This window comes from Camellia sinensis, chromosome 5, assembly GCF_055761805.1.
Source record: "Camellia sinensis isolate YWXY chromosome 5, ASM5576180v1, whole genome shotgun sequence".
Taxonomy (NCBI): Eukaryota; Viridiplantae; Streptophyta; class Magnoliopsida; order Ericales; family Theaceae; genus Camellia; species Camellia sinensis.
In genome coordinates this window covers 102,804,968-102,817,646 of record NC_138965.1, presented here as the reverse complement: position 1 = coordinate 102,817,646, position 12,679 = coordinate 102,804,968, and the positions used below count along the sequence as shown (strand labels likewise).

General features: G+C 47.3%; 1 protein-coding gene across 1 annotated transcript; it reads right to left on the bottom strand.

Moving 5' to 3' along the window:
• Positions 1-9,444: 9,444 nt before the first annotated feature.
• On the bottom strand, positions 9,445-11,500 carry AHG11 (Pentatricopeptide repeat (PPR-like) superfamily protein). Its single transcript, XM_028239567.2, has one exon. It carries the CDS (start codon positions 11,432-11,434, stop codon positions 9,644-9,646), a length of 1,791 nt encoding a protein of 596 aa, XP_028095368.2. The 5' UTR covers positions 11,435-11,500; the 3' UTR covers positions 9,445-9,643.
• Between the last annotated feature and the right edge of the window lie 1,179 nt (positions 11,501-12,679).

Genomic DNA, 12,679 nt, shown 5'->3' with positions numbered 1-12,679 from the left:
CTGGACTGAGGATTGTTTGCCTTTGAGGCAACACTTAGAAGAGCTGGTCGCGGCCGGGTACCTAGACCTTTACATTGATGGCGGGGTGAAGCCTAATTAGGCTCCGGTCGATCCCAGGGGACAGGATGACCGAGATGCACCACCACAGGGAGTTATTAATGTCATCCACGGCATCGTGGAACCGGAGCGTGTTTGCGAACTCCGAGGCATGATAAAAAAGGCAGAACATGTGAGAGAAGTTTTGTCGGTACAGCCTGCCATCAAAAGGGGGAAGACTGAAGAAAAAGACGTGATTAGTTTCACCTCAAGGGATCTAGAGCGTATCCAGACGCCGCACAACGATGCCCTAGTAGTAACACTACGCGTTAAAGAATTCGATATTAGACGGATCTTGATCGATCAAGGAAGCTCGGTCGAGATCATGTATTATGATGCGTTCAAGCAGCTCAAACTCCGGGAGACAGACTTGACTCCGGCGACTTCGCCGCTGGTTGGATTTAACTCACAATTGGAGTGGCCCTTGGGAAAGATTATCCTGCCGGTCAAAGCGGGATCCGTGGTCAAGCAAGTGGAGTTTTGGGTGCTACAAGTGCCTTCGACGTACAACCTTATCCTTGGAAGGGGATGGCTTCACGCTATGCAAGCCGTAGCGTCGACCTACCACCAGGTGATGAGATTCCCCTCGGCTATAGGGGCAATCGAGGAGATTTGGGGCGATCAGGTCATGTCCAAGCAGTGCTTCGTGGCGGTCAACGGGAGCCGAGCTGCCAAAGGATTCGTTCAAATGATTGAGGGACCGGAGGACCAGGGTGTCTTGGATGATGTGGGCACCAAGGCCGAAGACAAGGCTGTTGAGGAATTGGTTGAGGTGCGAATTGATACAGAACAGCCGGGCAAGTTCTTCTTGCTCGGTTCAAGTCTCACGGCCATTGAGAGGACCGAGATGGTTGAGTTTTTGATGGCCAACATCGAAGTCTTCGCGTGGTCGCCTTACGACATGCCTGGCCTCGACCCAAGTTTTATGTGTCATCACCTCAATGTCTTCCCTGGAGCAAAGCCAGTCATCCAACGAACAAGGAGATCGGCACTGCATCACGCCGAGGTAGTTGCAGAGGAAGTGAAGAACCTGCTTGAGGCACGAGCAATTCAGGAAGTGCACTACCCTCGGTGGATTTCCAACACGGTAGTGGTGCCGAAGAAGAATGGAAAGTGGCGAGTTTGTGTCGACTATAAGACAGTCAACCGAGCTTGTCCCAAAGATAGTTTCCCTTTGCCGCGAATTGACCAGCTCGTGGACTTGACGGCTGGACATAATAGGCTCAATTTCTTGGATGCCTACCGCGGCTACCACCAGATCGCCATGCATGGGCCTGACCGAGAGATCACCTCTTTCACGACTCCAAGGGGACTCTTCTGCTACCGAGTCATGCCTTTTGGTTTGAAGAACGTCGGGGCAACCTTTCAGAGGATGGTGACCAAAATGTTTGCTCCTTTGCTTGGCCGGACAATGGAGGCTTACATCGATGATATGGTGGTAAAGAGCCGACATGAGGCAAACCATTTGTCCGACTTAGCCGAGATGTTTGCCATTCTAAAGAAGCACAAGCTGCGCTTGAATGCGTCGAAGTGTGCCTTCGGCGTGGGATCCGAAAAATTTTTAGGGTTCCTAGTCACGAACCGAGGCATCGAAGCAGACCCTACTCAGATCAGAGCCGTGCAAGAGTTGAAGCAGCCCAGCTCGGCTAAGGACGTGCAACATCTGGCCGGGATGGCCGCCGCGCTTAATCGGTTTATAAGCCGGTCATCAGATCGCTGCCGCCCTTTCTTTCAAGCATTGAAGTCAAAGTTCTCGTGGGACGAAGAGTGTGACCGAGCTTTGGCTGAGCTCAAGGAATATCTGTCTACTCCGCCACTGTTGGTTACACCAAAGCCGAGTGAGGAACTTTACATTTACCTTGCCGTCTCCTAGCATGCGGTCAGTGCGGTGCTAGTCCGCGCTGAAGGAATCAAGCACTTCCCAATCTTTTATGTCAGCAAAACTTTGCTACCGGCAGAGTCGAGATACTTGCCGTTGGAGAAGCTTGCTTTGGCATTAATGATGGCCTCAAGAAAATTGGCGCACTATTTCCATGCACATACTGTCATCGTCTTGACCGAGTTCCCCCTCAAAGCCTTATTCGAACGGGCAGACTTCTCCGGTCGGATTCTTAAGTGGGCGGTCGAGTTGGGACAGTTTGATGTTAAGTTCCAACCGCGCACTGCTATCAAAGCCCAGACTTTGGCCGACTTCGTCGCCGAATTCTCACCTGGCACTCATCCGGTATGCCCGGTCGATACTACCGTGGCAGATGATGAGATGCACGCAAGGCCATCCGAGGTACAACCAGTTGGAGGAGGTAGCGACGCGGAGTTTGCGCGCACCATTGAAGCACCCTCAGTTTGCACGGTTTTACCACCCGGTGATGCGATGACGGAGTTGAGTATCACCGACCCATCCGCTCTGTCCGGTCCCGCATCACCAAGGGGGGAAGAAATTGAACCACACAGCTCAGAACCTGCGGCCGGCTTAACACCGCAACCTGATGATTCGCCTACGGACTTGAGCATTACAGATCAACCTGCTGAGTCCGGTGCCGAATCACCAATGGGGACTGAATTGGAACCGGTCAACACAGAACTTGAAACCGCACAGCCGAGCAGTTGTGATCCCATTGCCCTTCGCAACTCTCAGGACCCATCAGACTGCTGGAAGCTTTTTGTGGGGGAAATGTGAAAGCTTTTTGTTGATGGAGCGTCCAACCGTCATGGTGCCGGCCTAGGTATCGTTCTTATCTCCCCGGATGGCCTAACCATTGAACATTCTATCACGCTTGGCTTCCCAGCATCTAACAACGAGGCTGAGTACGAGGCCCTTCTCGCCGGGCTCAAGAGCGCAATTCAAATGAAGGCTGCCGAGCTCCTGATGTACAGTGATTCCTAGCTTGTGGTTAACCAAGTCTCTGGGATTTACGAAGCAAAGGACGACAGGATGGCGAAGTACCAAGCTCTGGTCAAGGAACATATCAAGCAGTTTGAGGCAATCAGAGTCCAACAGATTGGCCGTGAAGAAAACAGCCGAGCTGATGAGCTGGCCGGCCTCGCTTCCATGGTAGATAGTACGTCTCCAAACCCCCTGCTAATTGACTTTCTTCCGCGGCCAAGCATTGAAGACGCCGGGCAGACGGATGTACTCTGCGCCGCGCTAGGTCCTTCCTGGATGGACCCCTTGATCTTATTCCTCAGAGACCGGACTCTACCAACTGACAAGAAAGAAGCCCACAAAATCCGAGTGAAGTCAGAGCGGTTTTGGCTCTCTCCATCTGGTGCGCTGTATAAGAAGTCCTTCACTGGTCCTTATCTAAAGTGCGTGCACCCGAATAGTGTGGAGGCCTTCTTGTACAAAATTCACGAAGGCATTTGTGGTAGCCACATAGGGGGCAGGTCCTTGGCCTACCGAGCTATTTCGCAGGGATACTGGTGGCCGTGCATGCAGGCCGACGCACAGAAGTACGTCCGCAAGTGCGAAAAATGCCAGAAATTCGCCCATCAGATCCATCAGCCTGCTAGGGAACTTCTTCCCCTCACCAGTCCTTGGCCCTTCGCCATGTGGGGGCTAGATATAGTGGGGCCACTGCCAACAGCACCGGGCAACCAGAAATTCTTTATTACGGCCACAGATTACTTCACGAAATGGGTTGAAGCTGAGCCCTTGGCAACCATCAAAGAGAAAGACGTGAAGCGGTTTGTCTGGCAGAACGTGGTCACGCGGTTTGGCGTCCCCAATATTTTGATCTCTGACAACGGCACCCAGTTTGACGGTCGCCTATTCAGAGGATTTTGTGAAGATTTTAAGATAGAATTCTGCAACTCTACCCCGGCTTACCCGCAGTCCAATGGTCAAGCCGAGGCATCGAACAAGACTATACTGGCTGGGTTGAAGAAACGGCTGGAGAAGGCAAAGGGAAAATGGGCTGAGGAATTACCCAGCGTCCTTTGGGCATACCGAACAACCCCTCGGCGATCTACCGGGGAAACTCCATTTGCTTTGGCTTATGGCATGGAGGCGGTCATACCTTTGGAAGTTGGAATGCCCACCCTTAGAAGCGAGAGTTTTGAGCCCGAGCTGAACGCCGAGGCTATTGCCTTGGAGCTGGACCTAGTGGAAGAGCGTCGTGAGAAGGCCCTCATCCATGTGGCCGCCTACCAACAAGAGCTCTCAAAGAAGTATAACAAGACGGTGCACCCCAGACCATTCAAAGTTGGTGATTGGGTTTTGAGGAAAGTTATGGGCAACACCCTGGTGCCAGGTGAAGGCAAACTAGGGGCAAATTGGGAAGGACCCTACAAGATCACCGGTCTGGCAGGCAAGGGGGCTTACCACTTGGAGGATCTAGAGGGAAGAGCAATACCTCGGCCATGGAATGCGGCCAACTTGAAACTGTATTATTTTTAAGCTTTTGCTTTCTTTTCTTGTGCAAAGGGATTTTTGGGCATTGCACTCCAAAATGTAATTCTTTTTGTTAATATATTGAAGTAATTTTGCTTTAGCATTTGGACTGTTGTTTTAATGTAAAAATCGAGATGGTTTACTCCGGTTGGAAGAGTTGGTGTTTTGTCCAACTTCGGATTCCCAACCGAGATGGTTTACTCCGGTTGGAAGAGTTGGTGTTTTGTTCAACTTCGGATTCCCAACCGAGATGGTTTACTCCGGTCGGAAGAGTTGGTGTTTCGTCCAACTTCGGATTCCCAACCGAGATGGTTTGCTCCGGTTGGAAGAGTTGGTGTTTCGTCCAACTTCGGATTCCCAACTGAGATGGTTTGCTCCGGTTGGAAGAGTTGGTGTTTTGTCCAACTTCGGATTCCCAACCGAGATGGTTTACTCCGGTCGGAAGAGTTGGTGTTTCGTCCAACTTCGGATTCCCAACCGAGATGGTTTGCTCCGATTGGAAGAGTTGGTGTTTTGTCAAACTGCGGATTCCCAACCGAGATGATTTATTCCGGTTGGAAGAATTGGTGTTTAGTCCAACTCAGGATTCCCAACCGAGATGATTTACTCCGGTTGGAAGAGTTGGTGATTTGTTCAACTTTGTTATTACCAACCGAGATGGTTATTTCGGTTTAAGAATTCGTTTTGTTCTAAGTATTTCAACCGAGTTATGAATTCCGATTGACAAGGTGTTGTTCAATCTATGATTTAATACCGAGATGATTTGCCGAAGATGGAATTGATAACAACCGTGCAAACACTTAGCGCAATTTGAGTTTTTCATTGATAAGAAAGTAAATACATAAGGTGGGGACAGAGCCCGGTTACATCAAAAGCGCGAAAGCAAAATACAAAAATAGAAGAAAACTAAACTAAGGGGGAGAGATTGGTAAACTCGTCCTCGGCGGCTTCAAGGTTGATGGTTGGACTTTTGTCTTGTGCACCGGGCTCGTCATGGCCGGGCTGCTCCTGCACCTCAGCATCCTCCGCCTCTGAATCTGTCTCGGCGTCTCCCTCTTCAAGCCCTTCCTTGGCCTCAGCTTGCAAAGCGCTGAATACGTCGTTTGCGTATGGCACGAGGTAGACCGGTAGCGAAGCCGGAGGAGGATTGGCAAATACGTCGGTGTCAGAGCCCTGGCCGAGATGCTCACAGGCGGTCTTCCAGCCAGCTTTGAAGTAAATGTCTTGTGTTGCAAAGACTTGTTTTTTATAGCTCTGCTTGGCTTCGTTGAAGCCGGCGTTGTTAGCAGCCCGACAGTCTTTCTTCTTCGACTTTTTGAGCGCTCGTACCTCGGTCTGGAGCTCATCCCGTTTTTTCTCGGCCTCTTCCAGCCGACCGAGCAGTTTGTTGTTATCTGCATTTGCCATCTCAAGCGAAGACTTTGCCCGGTCGAGCTCGACTTGGAGGCTCTCGACTTAGCTGGTTGTGTCATTGGCCTTTTGCCGAAGTCTATGGATGCGCTCCAATACGAGGTGTTGTTTCTGAATGGCTTGCAAGAAGCAAAGTCGATTAGAAAAGGAACCGGGCAAACACTTGTGAAATTTTCAGAGGTACATTGACTTACCCTGGCCATGGACTTCACTGATGATTTTACCAACCGAGTGTCAGGGACGTGGTCGCTGCCGACCATGTCGCCCGGTAGAAGAAGAGCTTTGGAAAGATCGAAGGCGAGCAAATGCTCTTTATCGCCCTTGATCGAAGCCGTAGCCGAGATGTCTTGACCCCGGTGCTTCAGCTGTGGACGCCAGGCCGGCACTGGGACAGGAGCGTCAGATAGATGCTCGGTAGTCAGCTCGGCGACAAGCTCGGCAGATGGGTCTGCCCGAGCTCTTTTACTAGCACGGCGTGGAGCAGGTTCTCGGCTAGACTGCCCGGTCGCTTGAGAGGCAAGAGCGACCACGGCGCCGCTAGATTGACCGGCGGCTGGCGAGCGAGTGGCAACACTCGGCATCTCGGCAGATGTGGCGGTGAGCAGGTTTTTGATTCTGCTTCGTTTGGCCATTTCTTGTTCCTCTGTCAGGCAAATGAGGGAAACGTCTGGCAGAGTTGGATCTGGTGGAGGTGTTGGAGCGTGGAGAAAGTCTGTAACTTTACTCTGGCGGGGAGCGGAGTATCTGTATGTGGGACTGTAGCCGAGCAATTGGTTGCAATCTCGGTCGCGGTAGCGAAGCGCGGTCCTGATTGCCTCTACGTTGGGGAAATGATAGTGGGCTTGCAAGGCTTGGATTGCTGCAAAAGAAACAAGAAAGAAAATGATTAAAGTACAAAAACACGAAGAAAGCGTATTAACCGAGGTAGTTTGCGCGGCTTACATGTGCTGCCAAAGTTTTTGCTTATCATCCAGCCCGGTACCTCGGCTGTCTCGTAATTGCCAGACACCCAGAAGAAATCATCGTCGTGAAGATCCTTGTCTGGTGTGCCGGTCACGATTTTCTCTCTGCCCGGTCTAATCTTGAGATAATAGGCGAGACTGTCGCCGGTGTGGCCTAGGGTGTATTGGCGCAGGATCTCGGCTAAACCTAGGCTTATACCTAACCGGTTGTTTAGCTCGTGCACGCCGTTTATTATCCGGTAAGTGTTGGTGGACACTTGGGTGGGTGCTAGCCCGGTTCGGCGTAGGAACTCGGTGATAAGTGGGTTCAGAGGGAAGCGGAGGCCTCCTTCGACGATCGACAGCACAGTGAAGGGGCATTGTTCTGTTCTACCCCAAGGCGTGGTCTCTTCTTCTGCGAGCTCCAGGTGGACATCGGCCGGGATGCCGTACTCCTCCCTGAACGCAGCCAGCACGGCCGGAGTATCCACTAGGAAGCGGAATTTCCCCATTTGTGGCCGGCCTAGGATAGCTCGGCTGAGGGGTTTGGCACTGTGGTAATTGGTTGCTGCTCGGTCCTGAGAGCCTCAGGAATGGACAGTGGTCCCCTTGGACTCTGCAGGAAAAGGATGGCAAGTGTAAGTGTGAGTGCGGTCGCGTGAAAGGAGCTGGACTTTAGCTCGGTCATTAAGAGTGCCAAACCACCTCGGTTGTCTAATCTAACTAAGGAGCTCGGTCGCCCAAGCAGACTAGATGTTAGCCCAGTTGAGCGGCCAAGTCCTTTTGTTATCTCGATTTTTGCTAGGATTGAGACAAACATGTTATTTGCTCGGTTAGATTGGTTTTTTGGATCAAATGAAGACCAGGAGCCCGGTCCGCCCCAGTTCTTCAGTGTTCTTCAGGAAAATAAAGAACACCAAGAACATTGGGAGGTTTGGGACGGTTTCTATGGCCTATGCCCTAAGAGTTACGTTTTAGTGCCCTAATGTGTGTAATATTAAAGAAAATAGCAACAAAAGAGGGATCGAAGGTCTTACCAATGAGGGGCAACTACTTTTCCTTCAAGCACAAACGCAAAGAACGGCAAACGAGGCCTGGACAAAGATGCTAGAGCTCTGGAGTCGAATAACAGAATGGCAGTAGGAGGAAATTGAGTTTGGGGAGGTCTTGTATGTATAGACAAGGGTGAGACCGCCCAAATTCAAATTCTGGCAAAAACGGCGGGTTGGCTGCTCGAGAACCAATGGCAGCCCGCCACGTGTCCCCATTTATGGCGACGTCAGAACTGAAGAGCCAGGTTGAAGAGTCGAAGAGCCAACCGAGTTACTTTCGAAGAAGAGGACGTCAGCCGAAGAGTATAATCGGGCAAGTTTGCAGACAGTTAGGTTAACTAGCCCGGTCGCCCTTTGTCAACTTGAAGACCGAAGAAATGTTACCCCGGTCGAAGTATAGGTAATCCCAGTCACGCTCGCGCGGACGGAATTAAGGGGCAATTGAGAGGGAGATTTATGATCTGGAGTTGGGCCGAGGTAACGGCCGAGCAGGTTGAGAGCCTAATGGTGCATGGGGCCGAGATGATCGACGATCCGCCCGTTGACGGGCTGCCAGGAATTGGGCCGGGCAGGAGTTGGGCCAAGCATGTGCCGACCGGACCATAAAGAAGCTGCTCGGAAAGGCAGTGCTCGGTTGGACCGAGCTGCTTGATCAGGCAATGGCGGAGCCAGTCAAGCTGAGTGACCGGCGCCCGGAAAGGCGTGGTTAGCCGAGGTAATCATTTGATCGGCAGGAAGGCCGACCACGGGAGGTGCCCCGGGCTAGGCTTTGCCGAGATGCCGCCTAGCCCGGTCCTCATTGGGCTTAGCTAGTGAAGTGCTTGGGTATGAAGCACAGCACAGCCGTGGATAGAGAAGCTCGGCTGCCAAGCTCCAGCTGAGAAGGCAGGCAGTTGAGATTAGGTGATGTTCAGCAAGGTTTATGCTGACAGATGGGATAGCAGAAGCCACGTGTCAAGAGATGACTGGGAGTGGATATGGGGCGCAGAGGGTATGTGAGCATGTCTGCGTCCCCCATACGAGATAGATGAACACTTTGTAAGAAAATTCTTACACTCAAACACTCCTCTCTCTCTCTCTCTCTCTATCCTAGGGTGTGTGCTAACTTGATCGTCGGAGGGTTTTTCCGACCACACACCGCCGGGTAGCTCACTGTTATTTGCTCGCAGGTGATCGGACATAAACGAAGCTCGGAAGAAAGGAGTGTGGGCTTGCCGGAATATTTGCTCCCCGTACAGTAACTTATCCTTTGAAAAAAGGGTTAATTAATAGTTCTCTCCAACTTGCCAATAGCTCAACACTAGACAAATTTACAATCTTCAAATGTTTATCATCTCTTCTCTGTTTTCTCCATTATTCATTTTTTCATCACAGACAACTTCAGATCTGCCTGATGAATCATATTGATCCTGCTACCTCCTTGAGCAGTTTCACAAAAAGCAATGACTGTTTGAATTGAACCCTATCGAATGGATGATCCAGATCATTGTCATTTGTCATATTGTGAGTACGAGTCATAATAGAAATAAAAGGACTCCATTGAGCAAGCCAAAACTTCTAAATAAGCCGTAAGTCCCATTCTTAGATTGATCTCTGTAACAATTTACCTGATTTGATCATTTGATTCACCACCAAATTCCTTTCATCTTTTTAAGTTGATGTATATACAATACAGAAACACAAATCAACACTCATTTTAGCTTGTGCTTTGCGCAAGCTTCAACAACAATTTCCCTCTTTAGTTCTTCAGTAAGTCATTCTCCTTTCATATGCATCAACAAATTCCCCAGGACTGAATTTATTGCGCCCCACTTCGGATGCAATTTACCCCCAGCTATGAACTCCCACACCCTACTATCAACCTCAATGACGCTACAACCAGCTGCTTTCTTAGCACCTCCTCTACTCATCTCTCCTTTAATTTCCTCCACATCTCTCCATCTTCTCTCCTCGGCATACAAATTCCTCAACATTACATAGTTCCCATCATTCCACGGCTCCATTTTAATAACCTTCTGTCTTATTCTCTCTGCCCTCGTAACATCCTTGGCATACCCACAAGCAAATAGTAAAGAGCTAAGTATAATCCCATTAGCTTCATAAGGCATACTTTCAATCAACTTCTCGGCTTCCTCTAAACACCCTGCTCGACCCAAAAGATCTACCATACAACCATAGTGCTCAATTCTTGGCTCGAGCCCAAATTCTTTCATAGCTTTAAACCACCTCCTGCCTTCCTCAACTAAACCGCTATGGTTACAAGCAGACAAAACACCAAGCATGGATATCTCATTTGGCTTAAATCCAAAGTGTTTCATATCCAAAAATACCTCCAATGCTTCTCCGGCACACCCATTGATTGCCAACCCATTTATCAAAGCATTCCAAGTAGCCGTTTCTTTTTCAGGCATCGCGTCAAAAACTTCTCTTGCTTTTGTAATTTCACCGCATTTGGCATACATATCTACTAGTGCAGTGCAAACGTTTGTTGCTCTATCGAGCTTCTTCCTCCTGACAAACTGGTGAACCCAATTACCCACTTCCAAAGCACCCAAATTGGCAATAGCTGGAAGAACACTAACTATGGTAACTTTATCTGGTTCAAACGTTGTTGTAGATTGCATTTCATGAAACAGTCTCACTGCTTCATTGGGCTGTTTATTTTGGCAATATCCACGGATCATGGCATTCCAAGAAAACAAATTCTTCTCAGGCATTGCGTCAAATAACAATCTAGCAGAACCAACATCACCAATATTGCAATACCCATCAACCATACTAGTCCAAGACACCACATTCCTTTCTGGATTCTCATCAAACAAACAACGAGCAGAGTCCATATCTCCTGACTTGACACAAGCATCAATCATCACATTATACGTTGCCGAATCCTTATCGGGCGATTCATTAAAAAATTCCCTAGCATTGTCCATATCTCCCTTCCGGGCATACCCATAAATCAGAGCTGTCCAAGACACTTGACTTCTTTCAGACATTTCATCAAACACCTTTCTTGCACAACCCATGAATCCAAACTTCGCATACATATCAATCAAGGATGTCGACGCAAATAAATTTGAGCAAAACCCAGTTTTAATAACATGATTATGAATCTGTAGACCCTCCCAAGAGGCCAAAGTCGAAGCACAAGACTTGGCCAACCATGAAAAAGTGTAGTTATCGGGCACAAAACCAGTGTTCCTCTTAAGATGTCGATACAGAGTAATGGTTTCAATGAATTGACGCATACCCAGATGAGCTCTTATCATGGTGTTGCAGAGAAATGGGTCGTGTTTTTGGGGTATTTGATCGAATAAGCGGCGAGCGTGGTGAATTCCGGCGGAGGAGGAAGAACAGGTGGCGATGAAGTTGGTGAGGAGGTGGAGGTTGGATTCGAGGGCGTTGCGGAGAATGAAGGCATGGATTTGGAGGAGAGGAGAAAATCTGGAGGTGTTCCACCTCTGCTGTTGTTGTTGTTGTAGCAAGAGGAATATGCATTTTCTCTCTCTTGGGCTCCATAGTGACTTTTGTTCTTTCTCTCTCATAGGACTCAAATTACAAATCTCTTTCTCTCTCTCTCTCGCAAAATGTTCAGCTGTCCTAAGATCTGAATTTTTCAGTTTGCATTTTTTATTTTTAGTGAATTTGTTTAATTTTTTTTCTCTTTTTAAATTCAATTAATTTAGATAGTTGAAAAGTAATTTTTTTTTTTGAAAGTATTTAAAAACAATTCAATAAATACAAAGAAAAGCAAAAATATACTAAATATTTATATTTATTTTTGTATTTAGTGAATTTTTTTACAAGTTTTATAATTTTTAAGTAGATCTATAGATTAATTAGATCTAAAAATTCTTTTTAAAAAAATTGATAAAAAAATTAAAAATATTCATTAAAAGTAAAAACATACGGATTGAAAAGTGAAAATACACTGTTTTTGAAATTTTCAATTCAAATAAAAAATTAAGATTATTTTTTAGTTTGAATTTGTTAAATTTGGATTTTGACTTTAGTGATGATGTTGAGACAATGAGATTTATCAATTTTTCCATTGAAGTTAGAGCCCAAGATTGAAGAAATCTAACACGACCGATGTAGTTTGATGGTGGGCTTAGAGCATTCCAATGAGATACTCAAAAGAGTGTGTTAAGTGTACTCTTGCTAAAAGTGGATTTTATTTAGTGTGTGGGGTCTATTTTAAGAAGTGAATTAAAAGTCACTTTTTAGTTTTTAACTTATTTTTTTTCTTTAAAAAAAATTAAAAAATTAGTTTTTAATCATCTTCTCAAAATATTTTTGTGTAAAATAATTGATTAAATTAGCGTGTGTTTGCGTGCGCACTACAGTGGACAAGTTAACAACTCAATAGTTAAATTATTTGGCCCTACAGTTGAATTGATGGTTGAAAAATGGAGGTCGAGATCCATTTTTCTGATGTTTTGGCTGATATACAATAGAATTCTTTTTTTACGAAAGGGTATTGTTCTTACTTGAAAAAAAAAATGTGCACCACGGTTGAAAATTTGAATCACCAAATGACCAGTTGTAACGGTAATATATGATGTCGGTTGCTTTTTCAAAAAAGAATATTATATTCTTTTGGGTTGCACAATGGCTGGTCACAGATAACATAAATGCTAACTGCTGATAGCTTTAACAGCTCCATTGCATGGGATAACAAGCATCACAAGCTCACTAACTGATAAAATCTGACACTAATTGGATATTAACATGTTGATTGTGGTTGCTCTTATATCCATGATTTGCTAAGTTGTGACTAGGTGGACATA